The sequence below is a fragment of the Pleurodeles waltl genome, chromosome 10 (genome assembly GCF_031143425.1).
Source record: "Pleurodeles waltl isolate 20211129_DDA chromosome 10, aPleWal1.hap1.20221129, whole genome shotgun sequence".
Lineage (NCBI taxonomy): Eukaryota > Metazoa > Chordata > Amphibia > Caudata > Salamandridae > Pleurodeles > Pleurodeles waltl.
Genome location: NC_090449.1, coordinates 27,829,740 through 27,848,781, shown reverse-complemented (window position 1 = coordinate 27,848,781; position 19,042 = coordinate 27,829,740). Strand labels below are relative to the sequence as shown.

Below are 19,042 nucleotides of genomic sequence, written 5' to 3'. Positions count from 1 at the left end.
CAATACATTTTTGATTGAAGTAATGGTTCTAAATCAGAGATATCTTTACTGAAAAATAATTCCTTGCCGTGTGTGGGGAAACACGCTCTACATTACAGGTAGTTATTACAAAGTTCATAACTACTAATAACAATTTTACAATGCACAAATTGTAGTCTTTCTGCCATATAGTTCTCATGATGGAGAATCCCAAATCGCGCCCCTTCCATTTAAAGGTTTTGATTAAAAAAAAAAAAAAAAACACAATTAGATTCCACATGTCCAGAGCGGACTTTCATCTTGGATTATAAAGAAAACCAGAACCCCGAGTGTGTCGCCGTTAGCTTGCCCCACCCTCCACTTCACCGTACCTCGTTACGCGGTTTAGGTAGACGTTTGTGTTTCTTCTGGAACTCATGCAGGCCTTGGAAGCCTATGTGCAGCTGGGCAGGGTGGTCGAACTTGGCAAAATCTGTGATGAGGAATTCTGGCTCAGCCAGAGAGGCCTTCAGTGATTTCTGAGAAGAGACAAAACAAGGGCACGCGTTCAATCCAAAGAGGGCGGCTCTTTGACGTGGTGAAAGCAAAGGATGGAGCCGAGACGTCTGCTTTGGTGTGCTCAGGATGGCGGAAGTACTGGTCACTGCTCCGATGGACACAGGCCTGCTTGGAGAAAGGAACCAAATGGAGGATTCCTTAACCTCGCAAGCTCTGGAGGTTGCTGCATCTCAAAGCAAAGAAAGTAGTTGGTAGCTAGAGAGGGCCAAAGAGACCCCAAATTAAGGCCAGTAGGCATGGGCTTGAAGAGTCTCCTTAGGTTACTGAAATGTTCAGTATATGCAACAGGCTACAACAGAAAAGCAGAGCAACAGGCCCTGTTCCATCATAATCCCTCAGCACAGTTCTGTGTTGTGCCCAAATTTAGCAGACAGCATGATTTTCAATACCAGCAAGGGTAGCATTGCAAAGAAAAGCAATATAGCTTGGGGATAAGCTAAAAACTAATTTCCATTTATCTACAATCCAGAGGCTCTGGAACCATGCAATAAAGGTTCCTGCATCAAGGAAGGAAAGGCCACTTACAAAGCTGATCTTCTTGGGCATCTTCACTTGGCTGACAATCCCACCTCGGACATAGTCTGAGAACTTAGTTGTGTCACAGATACTGAAGGTGTATGGTCCTGTGATAGAAACAAAAGGTGGTTCAAAAAATCTGACAATTTCAAATACTCAAAGCATTGCCAACATGAGATAAACATTCAGTTCTTGGGTTGACACTGCTCCTTAGATAAGAGGAACAAATGGAAATAATCATAAAATGAGTGCATGGAAAAATAAGCCAGAATCATTCACTGTACTAAAGGCTCATGGGAAGCACCAGAGGCGGACTTCCAGCCAAAATCAGATATCGATTAGGACCAAGCATACATTCAGAGCATATTCTTTGCAGTCTTAAATCATGCTAAAGAGAAACATACAAAAAATGGTTTTCAATAACATCCCTGCAGTCCTGCCACAAGATTCCTGAGTAAATTCCACAGACACTAGAATACACAAGCTCCAAGAGAATCAAGGAATTTACAACAAAAGAGAGGCATGTTATTTAGCGAGTCTGCAGAATGCAGGAAGGGCAAGAGGTAACCAAGCTTATAGGGAGTCTTTTTCGAAGACAAAAATCCGTCCATAGCAGAGAAAAAAACCTAAGCAACCCGTCAGCAAACACCCAAAGTAAGAAAGAAAAACCCTCATACTATTCCTACTCTAGTTTCAATTTTGATTGCTCTGAATGACATTTTCTACAGATTAGCAAAACCAGTATAAGCAAGAAACTAGAACCAAGACAAAAAGGGAGGACAACGCACGTGGTGATACAGGACAACTCCCTAGAGATACAATGCACAGTAAATCTTACCCAAAACTTTGATCTCAACAGGTTCACAATTATTCAGCTCATCCATTCCTTGGATCTCTGTAAAGGTCACAAAATCACCGCTTTCGAAACCATGACGGGCCTCGTCCAGGCATGTAACCACCCCAGCATTATCCTGAAAATAAGATGCACTGAATTGAAAAAAAACTTTTTTTTCTTGAAAGTATGGGTGAAAACAAATCCAACTTCTCCTAGAGATCAGTCATCTAGGCTACATCAGATACCTTGTTTAATTGAAAATGTACGTAGTCTTCTAAAAGAGACTCAACCAGCACATTAGTTTAGGTACACTTCAACTTATTTCTGGCATCTTCCAAAGATTCACATGAATAAGCCATCTGGAGTCTGGCAAGGATCACATAAATCTTTCATTAGAAGTTCGGCTGTCTACAAGCAGCAACAGTTTCCCAGTCCTTTGCAGCCCTCTTACAGAGCCCAGGTCGAGTCAGACAGGACTGGACTCTGCTTTTATGGCGTTACAGGAACTGGATCTGCTGACAGGCATTTTGAGCTTACTCGGGCCAATCTTTTAAAGACAAGATCTCGTACAAAAATTGCAAAGTACTGCAGGATGAATTTAAGTCGGATGATCAGGCCAGCTCAAATTTATTTATGGACAATATACTTGCCTGTGACAATAGATCTCTACTGAGGCACACCTCTTAGGATTACTACCCATGGACAAAACCTACACCAGGCCAATTACTGTATCAACCCTGCCAGGGGCAGTACTGATGGAAGTCGAGGCCCAAGGACAGATCTGACGAGGACATTGGTTAGCAAGATATACACCAAGCCCTGCGACGCAGAGGGCTTTTAACCAGCTTAAAGTGGTGGCGCTAAGTCACAAGGATAAGTGCTGCACCTCCAGGACAGACAAACTAATTGAAATCTTGCCAATTTCTATCACAAATTAGATGTAATCCGACAATGCCTACTAGGGTGCCACTAATTTAGATTTTTTTTTAATTATATATGTATAAACACACATACAAAATAACCTTTCACAAACCTCCTTCAATGGTGAGGTGGGACGATCTAGAAGTTTCAAGCTGCAAAACCATGATTAGAGGTAAACTGCTTTCTTTTGCAGTATGAAATCTCTACCAGATTCACATGCTTTGCACCTATTTCCACCTTAAGGCGGTGGGTAGATGGAGTAGAAGAGAAAATATTCCTAAAGTACTGCTTGGCAAACCTCAACCATTATGCTTGACTGCTAATCAATACAATAAAGTGAAGCTATGCTCTGCATATTTCTTGCATAGAAAACCTGGGCATACAGGCACAGTAGTTCCTTTCTTTCTGGTAAAGAAAACCCTTGGTTTAGTAAGTAAAAGGTTTGACCACTAGTTCATAGCACATTTGAATTGTTTGTACAGTTCATCTATCAATCATATTCTGTGTTCCAGGTTTACCTTGGGAGTGTGTCGAATTTGCTGCGTTTTCCTGATGTGCTGGCAGTATGTAGTACATAATGACCTTCCTGACAACTAATGTGTGTAAGCCCTTTGCCTGCTGCACTGGATGGATCTTCAGAAAAATCAGGTAAGACGACTATCTGGTTTACGTGGGAGGGTGTAATGGCCTTTAATGAGAAATCTAAATGTCCTCATTACCAGTTTATCCTTATTTATGGATATATATGGCTCTTTTACAGTTAGTGAGTGTAGTTCACTCACCCTTCTTGCTACCAAGAAGACAGCTGGGAGTGTAAGGTGATTGGCCGTGGCTTTATGCTTGGGTTCAAAAGGTACTGTAGGAAGTTGGCTCTGTATGTACTATTTCAAAGTAAGCAATAGTATGCACAGAATCCAAAGGTTCCCCTTAGAGGTAAGATAGTGGCAAAAAGAGATAATACTAATGCTCTATTTTGTGGTAGTGTGGTCGAGCAGTAGGCTTATCAAAGGAGTAGTGTTAAGCATTTGTTGTACATACACAGGCAATAAATGAGGAACACACACTCGGAGACCATTCCAAGCCAATAGGTTTTTGTTATAGAAAAATATATTTTCTTAGTTTATTTTAAGAACCACAGGTTCAAATTCTACATGTAATATCTCATTTGAAAGGTATTGCAGGTAAGTACTTTAGGAACTTTGAATAATCACAATAGCATATATACTTTTTACATAAAACACATATAGCTAATTTAAAAGTGGACACTTAGTCCAATTTTCACAGTTCCTGGGGGAGGTAAAGTAATGTTAGTTCTTGGAGGTAAGTAAACCACCTACGGGGTTCAAATTGGGGTCCAAGGTAGCCCACCGTTGGGGGTTCAGAGCAACCCCAAAGTCACCACACCAGCAGCTCAGGGCCGGTCAGGTGCAGAGTTCAAAGTGGTGCCCAAAACACATAGGCTTCAATGGAGAAGGGGGTGCCCCGGGTCCAGTCTGCCAGCAGGTAAGTACCCGCGTCTTCGGAGGGCAGACCAGGGGGGTTTTGTAGGGCACCGGGGGGGGGACACAAGCTCACACAAAAGGTACACCCTCAGCGGCACTGGGGCGGCCGGGTGCAGTGTGCAAACACGCGTCGGGTTTTCAATAGGTTTCAATGAGAGACCAAGGGGTCTCTTCAGCGATGCAGGCAGGAAAGGGGGGGGCTCCTCGGGGTAGCCACCACCTGGGCAAGGGAGAGGGCCTCCTGGGGGTCACTCCTGCACTGGCGTTCCGATCCTTCAGGTGCTGGGGGCTGCGCGTGCAAGGTCTTTTCCAGCCGTCGGGATTTTAGAGTCAGGCAGTCACGGTCAGGGGGAGCCTCGAGATTCCCTCTGCAGGCGTCGCTGTGGTGGCTCAGGGGGGACAACTTTGGTTACTCCCAGTCTCGGAGTTGCTGGGGGGGGTCCTCCCTGAGGTGTTGGTTCTCCACCAGTCGAGTCGGGGTCGCCGGGTGCAGTGTTGCAAGTCTCACGCTTCTTGCTGGGATTGTAGGGGTCTTTAAATCTGCTCCTCTGGAAACAAAGTTCCAGTCTTTGTTGAACAGGGCCGCTGTTCTCGGGAGTTTCTTGGTCTTTTGGAAGCAGGGCAGTCCTCTGAGGATTCAGAGGTCGCTGGTCCCAGGGAAAGCGTCGCTGGAGCAGTTTTCTTCTGAAGGAGGGAGACAGGCCGGTAGGGCTGGGGCCAAAGCAGTTGGTGTCTTCTTCTCTGCAGGGGTTTTTCAGCTCAGCAGTCCTCTTCTTCGTAAGTTGCAGGAATCTAAATTCTTAGGTTCAGGGAAGCCCTTAAATACTAAATTTAAGGGCGTGTTTAGGTCTGGGGGGTTAGTAGCCAATGGCTACTTGCCCTGAGGGTGGCTACACCCTCTTTGTGCCTCCTCCCAAGGGGAGGGGGTCACACATTCCTATCCTTATTGGGGGGATCCTCCATCTGCAAAATGGAGGATTCCTAAAAGTCAGAGTCACTTCAGCTCAGGTTGCCTTAGGGGCTGTCCTGACTGGCCAGTGACTCCTCCTTGTTTTTCTCATTATCTCCTCCGGCCTTGCCGCCAAAAGTGGGGCCGTGGCCGGAGGGGGCGGGCAACTCCACTAGCTGGAATGCCCTGTGGCGCTGGAACAAAGGGGGGGAGCCTTTGAGGCTCACCGCCAGGTGTTACAGCTCCTACAAGGGGGAGGCGATAGCATCTCTACCCAGTGCAGGCTTTGTTACTAGCCACAGAGTGACAAAGGCACTCTCCCCATGTGGCCAGCAACATGTCGCGAGCGTGGCAGGCTGCTAAAACCAGTCAGTCTACACAGGTAGTTGGTTAAGGTTTCAGGGGGCACCTCTAAGGTGCCCTCTGGAGTGTATTTCACAATAAAATGTACACTGGCATCAGTGTGCATTTATTGTGCTGAGAAGTTTGATACCAAACTTCCCGGTTTTCAGTGCAGCCATTATGGTGCTGTGGAGTTCGTGTTTGACAAACTCCCAGACCATATACTCTTATGGCTACCCTGCACTTACAATGTCTAAGGTTTTGCTTAGACACTGTAGGGGCACAGTGCTCATGCACTGGTGCCCTCACCTATGGTATAGTGCACCCTGCCTTAGGGCTGCAAGGCCTGCTAGAGGGGTGACTTATCTATACTGCATAGGCAGTGTGAGGTTGGCATGGCACCCTGAGGGGAGTGCCATGTCAACTTACTCGTTTTGTCCTCACCAGCACACACAAGCTGGCAAGCAGTGGGTCTGTGCTGAGTGAGGGGTCCCCAGGGTGGCATAAGATATGCTGCAGCCCTTAGAGACCTTCCCTGGCATCTGGGCCCTTGGTACCAGGGGTACCAGTTACAAGGGACTTACCTGGATGCCAGGGTGTGCCAATTGTGTCAAACAAAAGTACAGGTTAGGGAAAGAACACTGGTGCTGGGGCCTGGTTAGCACGCCTCAGCACACTTTCAAATCAAAACATAGCATCAGCAAAGGCAAAAAGTCAGGGGGTAACCATGCCAAGGAGGCATTTCCTTACAGGTACTTTCTTTCATCCAGCTATTTGAAAGAGCATCACTTTCTAGTGCCTGGTCTCCATGACTTTTGGAGGATAAACGATGCTGCCTTTGCTAGATGTAGGTGTTGGAATTGGGCTGTGTCAGGAACCGTGCGCTCATCTGCATTTCCTCCAGATGTGTGTGGAATACTTTCCCTTCTTGCATGGTTAGAGTGTAGGGGACTCTTGAAAACAGAGAACTATGGTTGACAAGGTCATTTCAGAGCAATGAGAATTATGGACATGTTGCAGATTTTGAACTTCTTCAGAACTGCTTGGATGAGCGCTATGGGGCAAAGGTGTACGCAACTATCCTGTAGGAGCTTATCAACAGGGCACTCCCTAGCGGCTGAAGCTAGTACTGTTCGTATGAAGTACTGGCATGATGTGTTTCGAGGAGTTCTACCTCTGGCTTCCCTACTGGTAAAGTGTCACTACTATAAACTGTTACTTCCCAGTCTTGAGTCACATTGTTGTCCTGCTTAGCGAGTCTGCTGGCGTGTTTTCCCTCCTGGAGCAGGATTTATTTGTGAAATGTCTTATGTGATGGTCCATTTCTTTATGTCCTAAGCCAATTGCGAGAGTACGATACCGCCCCACCCCCCATGGTTTTTTAATATAAAACAGTGCTGTTATGTTGTTCATTACTAACTACGCTGTCTTTCCCTGCACAAGGTTCTTAAAATCTGTGTACCAGAAAAAAAAAATCCAGTTCTACAAGTGGATGTGTCTAGTTGCCCCTGCGTGGACCACAGCCCCTCATTCCGAATGTACCCACGTGCGCCCCCGCCCTGTGCGTATGCTGGCTGGCAGTACTGGCGTTGAGAAAGGCCTTCCCATTCGCAGATTCAGATTCACTGCAGTCCACCACCCTAGGCCACTGCAGACTTAGGCTTTTACATTCACTAGATCTTCCACACTGACAGTGACCAATGATTGTTTAACCACTCTTGTTCTGGTTTTATGTGAAGTCTTGTGTTCTGAGGGAGGTCGATGCAAGCCGCAATCATCCCTCAGTCGAACCATCGTCACCACAGTCAGTGTGTGACATCTGGCAGAGGCAAACTTATGATAGTCCGGCTTAGACCCTCCATGTAGTAAGGTATGCCATTGCTAGTTATGTATACTGGTCCGCCCCCAGCAATGTCATCTTTGTTACTGGAGTGGGAGATGATTTGCCCAAAGATACTGTGAACCCTAATGCCTGTAGTACGGGTCCCAGCCTTCTCACGTCCTTTTGGCGCGGCTTCTGTAGATGTTTTCGCCTGGGGGGATTCACACTCAGCGAGGTCCGTCAAGGTCTCTTCTGATGGAAATTTCATGCAGTTCTGTTGCTGCAGGTGGTTCCAGCCATGTGGCTATTGCAACTTACACACGTTAGAAAATAAGTTACAAAAAAAAAAAAAAAACACACACACAATGGCAGACGTACTGGGACCATGTTGGCTTACAAACCAGCCAACAAAATGTTTTGGAACTGTAGAACACTTACTACCCCTGAAGCGCTTTAAGCCAGGGAGTACACTGCTTCTGAACCCAAGGTTAGTGGATAATCCAATGTTTGTTGGCTATTGTTGCTTATTAGAATTAGTCTTCATTTAGACCTCATTCCATGCATTTGTTTTAGTTTCTTTGGGGTAGACTAAATGGATAGGGTTAGATGTGCTCATCAGTGGAGGATTTGAGTTCATGCAAATGGTTGGTACACCCTGTACCAATCTATGCCCTATTTCATTCCCTTTTGGTTATTGTAGAACACTGCAGTTGAGTTACTCTCTGCAGTGTTTCAAAGTTTGAGTGGATTAATTTTGCCCAACTTTACCTATCAGTGCTTTAGTCGAGACGGACTGGCATTAAATGCAATTTTTCACAATTTGGTCATAATTTAAAACTATGTTTTCTACCAGGTCTAGAACCCCAAAATAACTCAAAGATGCATAGAAAGAACAACTGTGCTGCCAACACTAATTTTGACAACCTGGTCCTCCCATGGCAGAAGACCACATAAAACCTGTTTTTTTTTTTACCTGCAACTGCAATCTGCCCCAATGCTGGATATGAGGGCAGTCTGAAATTCAGCAACTGACTCAGAGTTGGGTCTGCAATCTAAACCTAGTGGAGTATATTTACTGGGTCCGTGTGGACTTCGGACTAAAATGCTAACGAGTCATGCTGGCTGTGCCTTTGGTCAACACCCAAAATCAAACCATTTTGCAAAACATTTTCCCCGACTCAACCATGGAGAATAAGGCACAGGAGAAACTAATAGGATTATGGTGCAAAACAGGCCCCCTCCACCCCTTTTACATATGGAGCACAAAAACACAGTTAAATTTAACACAGAAGCATAAGACAATGGTCATATTTTCAACCCTTTAAATAAAACAAGTGTTCTGGGCAAGGAGGCATCAACGACAGTGTCTCTTGATTAAAGTTTGAGTTCGCACTTTCCTCTGTCAAGTGCACTCTTACCTTGGTAATCATGGAGATCATGGCGCTCAGCGGTTGCTCCCCGTTCACGTCCATCACCACCATGTCATCTCCGAAGTCACAGAACAGCTGGCTGTGGAAGAGAAAAGGCAATGTGTGAGTCCCTGCCCTTGAGAGCAGCTTTATGGGATAAATCCGGTTATTTCAAATTGAGTTGTGAACAAGAAACCTCAACACTGGGTCAGTGTCGCCACTGGCATCAGATTGCTTGAATGTCCACTTTGTACCTCAGCACTGGCAAAGTTCAAGAAGTCCCTGTCAAATGGTACAGAGGCAAACTATTGTTTAGGCAAGTTTGCAGTGCATGGACCTACGCGTAAATTGTTCAGACCATGTAATCAGAGGATAGACAGATCGCAAAGCATGAAGGATCATGAAGTGAATGTTTCCGGGAGCTAAAATCAAAAATATTGGAAGGTCTTACAAAAGGAGTTGCTGCTTCTTACCCAAACAAACCCCTGGTGTCTGCGACAATGAACTTGATGGACTTGTCATGGCAGAACTCGCCGACTCGCAATTGCTCATCAAGGGAGGAGTTGGTGAGAACAACCACCTGCAAGCAAGGAACAGGAAAAATAAATGGTACCTGGGGAGATTGGGCTTATTGACTATCACTCAATACAGACGTGGCATTCGTGTATCACCATATCAACTCAAACCCCAACGGGCATTAAGGAGAAACAGTACCTGGAAGCTGATAAGGAAATCTTCAGTCAGTGGGCCTGTGTGTGTGGAGACAGGTACATAGTTGTTGAGCTCAGCAAGGCGCGGGTGGCAGACCTCAGCTCTATTCTTGCCCAGATCACTTTCTCGCAAATAGAACTACATACAACAAAGCAAAAATAAACCAATCAAATTAGTATTTTAAGATACAACAGTGCAAGACCAAGTTTGCAGAACTAAGGGACAGGTGTTACAAAACGAAATAAAGGACACAGTTGAAACTCAATCCATGATAAGGCTGCAACTGTAAACTATGTTCTGGGACAACTCTATTCAAGCAGGCAGAGGCCTTTAAAAACTTGAATACAAGTTTGTACTTGCTCAAAACAATCTGCTTGATCAAACTGAATGTCTATATATTTTCAGTAATAATACAAGTCACACTTAGTCCTTTTTCTGTGCAAAAAAAGGATTTGCCTCTAAAGACCAAAAAAGTAAATAACCCCCTTGTCCCCAAATCATCTGCCCTAACCCGCTCACCCTTTTTGCTGCCCAAGGCTGAGCACACAGAGCAAGTGCTGGAATAGGTAGTGCAGATACATGTATCTTAAGAACTGAAGACTTTACGGCCACATTTAATGCCCCCCCCAAGACCTGAGATATTTCTTTCAATGTAGCTTTTCATAAGCAAATTAATTGTACATATAAACTAATAAAGGTTCAAAGACAATTCCAAGTAGCACTTGACGCAACTACAGGGCGCGAGAAGGCCGTAGCTGGGTATGTAGAATGTGTGCTGTACTTCTACTTCTCTCCTGACAGCCATGGTAAACAGACTGGGGGTGGCTGCTCCTCTCCGAGGCTATATCTAGAGGCTGGAGAGGTACAGTGCACACCTACCTGGGAGGAGAGGTCTCCCCACTCTGCATTGCCCTCATCATGGATGCAGACTGACTTCACCCCTCCAAGGATAATATTCTTGGCCACTTCTACGCCCAAGCCTCTCATGCCGGAGATCAAGACATTGGAGTTCTGCATCCGCTTCATTGCCTCATGGCCCAGCACGTACCTAATAAAAGGAAGGTGCTGGTTAATGGAAGAATGGTCTGGCAGACTTTCCACAGACATGGTCAACTGGGAGCAAGAGAAAGAACTTGTTACTTAAGTGAAAGTCCGATTTCCAGTATTGGTATCTTTAATAGATTCATGTGGGACCCACCGTGGGACTTACACTTCGACAATGGGCGATGATTCAAGCATGTGAATCTACGAAGGCTACACCAGTACTGGAGAACACATAGCGATTCCATGGAAAGGTGCCACTAAACTGGCTGATCGTTCTCGTAGCTCTTAGATGATGTGGAAATACTGACATGCAGTCTGAATGAAAGTAAGCATTCAAAGAAACACAGCTAAGTCCGGGGCAAATGTACCTTACAACTGATTGCTCTAGGTATATTTTGCACAGAAAGCTGGATTAGGAGGAGGGACAGTCGTGCCATAGCAGCAGCCTCCGCAATCAGGGCACTTGTAAAATACTTACAGCTGCCGGGAGTAGAGGCCTTCATCAATGTCTGCATCGTTCCCGTTGCGAGCCATACCCTTGGGAGAAAAAAAAATATACGATCATTAGATACACAGTTCTTTCTTTCTGCAGCAGCATTGTTGCACTCTAGAAAACATGAAAGGGATGCAGAGTGAAGTCTCTGAAAAGAGATAGTTTATATCAGTGAGGACATACATTCACACACTACAAACAAGGACAGGAAAATCAAGTGGGCAGATACAGAACAGCCTGCTGTATGGAACTGCATCAATGTTTCCCTGCGATACAAAGGCCACGTCTTGGAGCCAAGGACAGCCTTCTCGCTCCCTGAAAAGTTCAGAACGAGCACTATACCAACACTGCAGACATTTAGAAGGCCCTTAAGCAAAAAAAGCATTCGAACATCAGTTGATTTGTTATCCACTACGGAAGGTGAAGCTTTACCTGAGAACACGTCCTATCCCAACAAAGTAACTCTTCTTCATAAATAATCTAAATGTAATTAGGCCAGGAGACAGAAGGAATATTCGCATTTAGGGATGGCAGAGGTAAAAACGGAGGGACCGACAAGAATCTATCCACACTGGTCTCCACACTGAAAGAAAAGAGATTAGTTACTTACCTGTAACTCCAGTTCTTCAACATGGTATCTTTTATATATTCATATGCTTTAATCATTCCCTGTCAGGTGGAGTACCACTGGTATATTGAAATAACAGTTTACAGTGTAAAATAATACAATATACAGTACATAATGCAATTTAGAACATTGGAATTTTGAGTGATCCGCTGAAAACCATGGAGTGGCTCACACTTATGACTGGTATAAGCCTGGAGCTCCTACATTCCAAAGTTTACCCTCATGTTTGCCTCTTCTCAAATTTAGGCTATTCTAACCTTAGTGGGTGGAATGTTCTAATAGCCCAATTACCTCAGGCTATACCAGTGACTGGAAACGCTGCCAACTGCACCGACTCGCTGTGCCAATACTGGCGAGGCCACGCCAGAGCAATGAGCAACAGATCGCAATGGTCTATCCTCACTTTCTTTAACACCCTGGGGGATCAGAGGAAAAGGAAGAAAGGGGTTGGCAAATATCTTTGACCAACTAATTAAAAGGGCATTGCCCATTGTCCCTGGATGCCAAAGCCTGTTTGCTAAGCACAGGCATTTTTGCTGTTCAGAGTAGCAAACAGACTGATTGTGGGATGACCCTACTGAGCGCATCTGTCGGATCGTTTCTGGCAGATGTTCCACAGCAATGTCTACACTGTGATAAATAGCTCAGTTCCACAGCAGCTATGTACCTGCTGAGAGGATTCTGGAACTTGTTACGCCTTGCTTGGCTGTATAGAACATAGATGTTGTGTTGTCTGTTCTGATGAAGACCAGCTGGCCTGCCAATCTGGGAAGGAATGCTTGCAAACCCAGTCTTATGGCGCAGAGTTTTTTCTGCATCCGACCAAGAGCTTTCAACCAGAGGTCTTTGAAGGTGAGCTTCCCATCCGTCCATGGGTGCATCTGTGGGAGTAATAACCTGTCTGTTATGGCAGGACAAAGACCGGTGTTCAGGTTCGCTGGTATCCCCCACCAAATTAGACCTTATTTCAAGCGCCTTGTCACATGGACGTATCTTCTCATGGGCTTTCCTACCTGTTTCCATTGGAAATCCAGCTTTCACTGGCCTGGCCTCATACAAAGTCTGAGAAACAGTTTGAGGCCTATACATGATGCCATCAGGCTGAACAGGGACTTGTATTACCTTACTGTAATTGTTTACCCGCAATATTCTTAGACAATGTATGTAACTCTTGCACTCTTTCTGCCGAAAGGTGTAGGAAAGTACCCTCTTTTTGGCATGGTTACCCCAACATTTTGCCTGCTGTCAGTATGCTTTGGCTGTTTTCGCTGGGATCCTGCTACCCAGGACCCCAGTGATTGTGCTCTCTCCCTCTATATTTGGTTGCCTAGAACTTTGTACACCCCACAATTGACATACTGGTGCCCCCCCATATAAGTCCCTAGTATATGGTACTCAGGTACCCAGGGCATTGGGGCACCAGGTTTTTTTTTGGCAAAAATCTGTATTTGAAGCATCCATTGCTGCACCAATAATGAAACAAGCATTTACAATGCAACGGGTATCGCGTTTGCTCATGTTAGAGCTGATCGCGTTGTAAACTCTTAACCCGACTTTTCACCTATAGGGCAAAAGTGCATTTATGTACATAACCCGAAAAAGTGAAATCAAGTATGTAAAGCGCTCTACTTCTGCCAAGCGAGATCGCGCTCGTAAATTAGAGAAAAAAAAGTCCACGAGCCCGATGGAAAACAGCCATGCCACATTTGATGATCATAACCTAGAAGCATCCGGGCATTAGCTGTCTTTTATGAGGTTGCAGCCATAGATGATACTCTCTGCCCCAGATTGTCAATACATTTGCTATCTTTGTCTGGCAGACTAGATAACTGCATTATTGGGATGTCCTTTTTTTCGAGACGAAGTATCACAGTTGGCACGGCAGCAGGTGTCTTAATTTCAGACCTTCTGAGCAAAGAATCAAGGATAGGTATGGATTGAATGGATTTCCGAGATTATTCTTTTAAAATCAAGGAAAACATGGTTGAGCTACAGAGGTCATTAGTAGGCTGAATTTCTTGGCCGCCCTTTCAATCAACAAATTGAATTCAGATAGATCATCTGCAGCATCTTGTGAAACTGGTCCAACGTTTCCATTCGGGCCAACTAAATCTCAGCCATTATCTCTTCCATCACCATCTGGTGGTAGCTCACCTTACCTCTTATATCAGGTCAGGTAAAGCCAGTGGAACAAACGTCATCCATGGCTACTTCTTGGACCGATTCTCCTGCCTTTGGGGGGAGGAGGATGGGGCAGTGATGGCTGTCTAGGAGGTGGAACTAGTACAGGAGCAGGTTGCGGTGGCAGGAGCAGCATGTAACCCCATGTCAGGAGTATTAGTTTGTTGAGGTAATAACAATTTGTTGCAACGTTGATAAAAAGGCAATTGACACCTGGATCTACTCTGGTTCTCTGGAATATGGTGGTTTCTGTCTGCGAGCCATAAGAGTACTTCGACTTATTTCTGCTGGCACACAATCACTGTAGGACTCCTCATTATCCTTTGTGTCCTCTTCAAAATCTGGGACGTATCTTGCTTCCAATTTCGTTGGGCTGTAAGCGGTCAGTGAGGCATAATTACTAGCCTCCTCTTGAGCAGACTGCAATAATTGCAATGGAGGAACATCAATCACTTTCAAAGGTGAAAAAAAATCTCCAATTAAGTTATCTATTGACTGAGAGGATCCCAATGGTGAGGTCATCAAGGGTACGCTCTTTGCCGTCGACAGCAGGGTCGAACATATGGTATTTGCCGTCGACAACCTGCTCGACGGTGTCTTCATCAACAGTACCGTTGACACTACCGGTGGGGTCAACAACAGTGTCAACAATGAAGTCAAAGACTTTGAGGGGAATGGGGGCACTTCACGCTGAATCTCTTCCTCCCCCCCCCCCCCGAAAAGAGGGTATCTTCTTCAGCAGGAGGAGACTTTTTTTTTTTTTTTTTTTATATATTATTGCCAACTGCCTTTCTCTGTCCTTAAGAGTCTTAGTGGAGAAACTCTCACTAATCTTACATTTCGCTAACTTGTGCTTAGGAGAAAGACAGCAAATACACAAGACAAACAGGTTTTAAAAAGACCTCTTCTCCTCGTCAGCCCTGATGACCATCGGTGACAGTGCTTGTCAGACCAAAATATCTCCCTGGCCCAAAAATTTTAAATCTTCCCTAAACTCACAACACTGTAGTGCTGAAGATGTGGCTGGTTCAAGTCCAGGACAGACCAACATGGAAACAATCTCATGTTCACTGAAAGGTTAGAGTAGAGCTCCGATGGGGAGTCTCTCACACACAATATGCAGTAAAAATCTGAGCTATGGCGGCTTCTAGGGAGGGGAGTGCTTAAGCTTGCACTTCCTTGGCTGAAGTTTGGGATTTTTCAAATGAGGTGGATGTGTTACTAAACATACTTTTTTGTTTCAGGCCTATGGCCTTTTTGCAATTATATACTTCATTACATATTGTATTTTTTTATTTTACTTTTTAACACTGTATACTGCTATTTTAATGTACCGGGCATTTCCAAACCAACAGGAAACGGTTCAAGCATGTGAACACATAAAAGATACAATGTTGGAGATTTTTTATTTTTAAACATAAAAACGTTCCTGTAAAAACTGTGGCTTTGGAAGAGCACATTTGTAAGGCTTGCAACATGTTTCAATTAATCAGTGATACCATGCCGGAGAAGCCCTACGCTGGTGTTAAATGCATCTTAAATAGATGACTAATAGCAAGCAAATGAGTGCAGGAAAAAAGAAGTAAAAATAAGCAGGTCCTATATCAGTGCACTTGGTGTAATTTACTGGAATGTAGGAGGCCTGTGTGTGATGGCCGGTTAAGTGACACTTTTGTACTGTCAGGAAGGTACAGACGGTGAAGGTTTGTGTGCAATAGACTGTGTCCAAGAGAGACCAAGGCCTGTGTAAACTGACAAAAGCTTAGGAGAGATGAAGCCCTATGTCTATGGGCTTTGAAGAACTGTATACACTGCAACAGAACCTATGCAAGGCTGAGCCTGCGAGTACTGAACAGGAACCTATGGGAGATGGACGTCTTTGCAATGTAACATGAAAGACTTGTGACTGCGGGACAGGGAGTGAATGCAAATTTGTGCAAGATGGGCACTGAACCCATGATGGGTGGAAGCCTTAAATATACAGTGGGCTAAATAAAAAATAAAATAACCTATGTGAAATGCACACTCAGGCTATGTCTGGCATCTGGAAGCAGCTAGATTGACTCTGACCTGGCAAACCCGGTCAGTAGAGGGTTATTTTACTTACGTTGGCCGGAGGGGTGCTCAGGTCAGTCTTTACAGATATGGAAGAGGAGCAGTTGGAACCCGTCTTTGTCTCAGGCCCGGACACGCGACGCTTCTTGTGCAGCGGCGAACTGGACATCTAAAAGTAAGAAGAGGCGAAGATGAAATATCAGCAACGAACTAGACAGACAAGAGTATAGACCGTAATGGAAAGCAGCCACTGACAAATAAATACAAATGCCCTGCTATAGGCAACTATAACTGAAACAAACCTGAGATTTCTACGCAATAGTAAGCAACCAGATTGTGTCAGTCTTTGCTCAAGAGTAAATGGAATCAGCACCTAGACTGAATCACCTCATGCCCACCCGTGGGCCCACCATTTTAGGGCAGCGCAGAATGTAAATTAAAAAAAAAAAAAAACTCAACGATGTACCAGTACCAACCATCAAGCCAAGTAATCTCACAGAATAGGAGCATACAGCTATGCAAACATTCACACACCAGCCTACGAGGCCTAATGTGTAGGTGTCAAACCCAAATACTGATAGTAGCAGCATTTTAGAGCCAAGATGCCAGACTGTGAAAATGTAATGGCAATTTACACCAGGAAAGGAGGATTGGAACTATGTATTGGTGAAGGTGGAGTGTGGGGAGCTCTTCTTTTGCAAAGATATTTCAGAGCTTTCCTACAGGCGTGTGTGCTTTATGTTCATTTATGTTTTTATAGGGTTGCATACTGAACAGCTGCTTCACGCACTGGAGATTTGAGAAGACTATCTCTCATCGTGAGATCTGAAGAATACCTAATAAATCAGAGATGACCTTTTCCTTTTACAGTGTGTATGTAAAGCAAAAATGGACATCATATTCTTACTGCAACGGCTAAATCTACTATGCAGTTTTGTTCATAGATTTCTTACGACCACACCCAAGGGAGTTTCACAGGAAAACAAGGTGGGACTTCACATAAATGCATAGAAAACAATAGAACAAGAAAGCTACGGACAAAGCAGTTTAGCACTTTCATTACTGGCAGAATGAAGACTGCAGCTTCACCCAAGCCATGACTGTTCTTTTTGAGTCTTTTGTAAGGTTTATTTCCCTGAGCTGCCTTCGAGGCTCCGGAATACTCAACCATGGTCAACGCTCCCAGCTTACTGTTCCGTGTATCAGACTGGGGCTGTCCATCAGCTTTAAAGCAAATATTTTCCTCATGCACTTCGTTCTGGAATATGAACAATGCAAATGTTGTCAGTTTCAAATGCATTCATTTTCTGTTTTAAATGTAGGATGTTCCTCATCCCTAGAAAGGAAACATCAGAAAAGCAATGCGCTCAGTAAGCACAAAGGATGTGTAAAGTTTCATAAGTATAAGATTCACCCAAGACTGCCAGAGTAGATTATTCCATGCTTGGAAGTCAGGGTGGAGAAGGATCCATCGTCACAGTGTGGGCTTTGGGGATAGTAGGAATAAACAGATGACCAGGGCAAAAAGTATCCAACCAAGTTTATATATAATAAGTGAAATTATTAGCCATAGAAGTTGGAATTTTTCAAGCTATTGTTCTGTGAACAATCAACGAAAGCCTAGAAAATCACTTCTGTGAAACAGGAGTTCGCACATCGTTTTTACGGATGGCGAGAGATCAAATCTAGCCAAGCCATAGACCAGCAGAGTACTTAACCAACTGGAGATGCAGACCATTTTCTGATGGCACCCAATAGCCTATTTCTATAGTGGAGTACATACTAGACAAGGGCATTAATGACTAAGTGTTACTGTCCATACATGAGAAAATGATTTAGAATGTCTATTGAAAGAAACCATTAAACTGACAGTTTAATAGCTTCAGATGCCAGGGAGATACTACAATAAACTTCCACACTTCTGAATGTGACGTTAGAGGGCCCATTGTTTGAGGCAGTTAAAATGAATCTCTGAAATACTCGCTCGTGGTCAAACGAAGTTCAATATTGGATTAACTGAACTTTATAAATTTGGTTAGCATTTATCATCAGGTACAATAATGTACACAATTAGTCAGGATTATTCAAGCTGGGTTGTCCTCCTACATGCAGAAGTACACCCTGGTTAGATGAAACATGGCAAGAGGCTGCATACTCATGTTAGAGTGAGGGAACAATGGAGAACCCTGCGAGACTCCACGTCCGAGTTGATCAGTCTTTAGAACAAACAGGGGTAAGGATAGTAACTGTTGGCAACTGTGTAAGAAATGACAGCAGCCATTTCAACACTACGCCTGTAATTCCCACTTTGCCATTCGGAGTGGCATGATCAATGGTATTAAAGGCTGGCCAACCCGTAGTTCAGAGCTTCTGTCTGGACAAACGCCCCCTTGAAATTAGTCCTGTAGATGGTTTTGTTCCATGAAGCCTAGAAGCTGTTCAAGAACAAACTTCTTTATCAGGCAGACTAGTTTCCGTTTTTTAGAAGTTCAACTGAAAAACAGGGATTGCATTAATGTCAGAGTGTTCCTTTTGTTCTGCATTTGCAGAGGAATAGTCTGCTAACACCTGTTAAATCGGTCCAGAAAATTGTCTGCATCAGCATTAGCTGGAAGAACAAGTAACATTCGTATTGAAAAAGGTTTTCAACAGCTGGTTAAGTGTGGTAGTGGTGCAGATAGTTTCCATAAGGTATCCTTTGGGACAATTACACCAGTGGTGGCAATGGGTGGAGCAGGAAGATAGAACCAAAGGATAGCATACTGAGCTGTACAGATCAGAGATGGGCTACGTGACGGCAGTTAGACTGTCGGTTACTCCTTCCCTTCCTATTAGATACCAAGATGTTCTGGAGGTGGATTTGAATAACTTCCATTCACACCGAGCATTGTGGTGGTGGTCAGTACGGGGAATAGAATGGAAGAGAACTGGTAGTCCAAACAAATGGCCATTCCATCATCAGCAGCCCAAAGGGGCTGCTGATGCCCTAGACTATGTGCTCTAGCAGCGTAGCGAGTCACACAAGATAAGCCTAAGGGAGTACGATTTATAAGCAAAGAACGGACAACAAAACAGTGCTTCCATTAACACCCTTGTG

General features: G+C 44.4%; 1 protein-coding gene across 2 annotated transcripts in view; it reads right to left on the bottom strand.

Moving 5' to 3' along the window:
* UBA1 (ubiquitin like modifier activating enzyme 1) overlaps positions 1-19,042 on the bottom strand; it is a 293,145-nt gene that overhangs the window by 219,859 nt on the left and 54,244 nt on the right. For both annotated transcript variants that reach the window (XM_069209518.1, XM_069209517.1), the window contains exons 2-10: positions 15,998-16,114; positions 11,067-11,125; positions 10,424-10,592; positions 9,548-9,682; positions 9,307-9,413; positions 8,843-8,933; positions 1,892-2,024; positions 1,063-1,160; positions 351-497 (exon numbers count right to left, since the gene is read on the bottom strand). In XM_069209518.1, the coding sequence (XP_069065619.1) occupies positions 351-497; positions 1,063-1,160; positions 1,892-2,024; positions 8,843-8,933; positions 9,307-9,413; positions 9,548-9,682; positions 10,424-10,592; positions 11,067-11,125; positions 15,998-16,114 (1,056 nt within the window). The remainder of the gene's footprint in view (positions 1-350; positions 498-1,062; positions 1,161-1,891; positions 2,025-8,842; positions 8,934-9,306; positions 9,414-9,547; positions 9,683-10,423; positions 10,593-11,066; positions 11,126-15,997; positions 16,115-19,042) is intronic.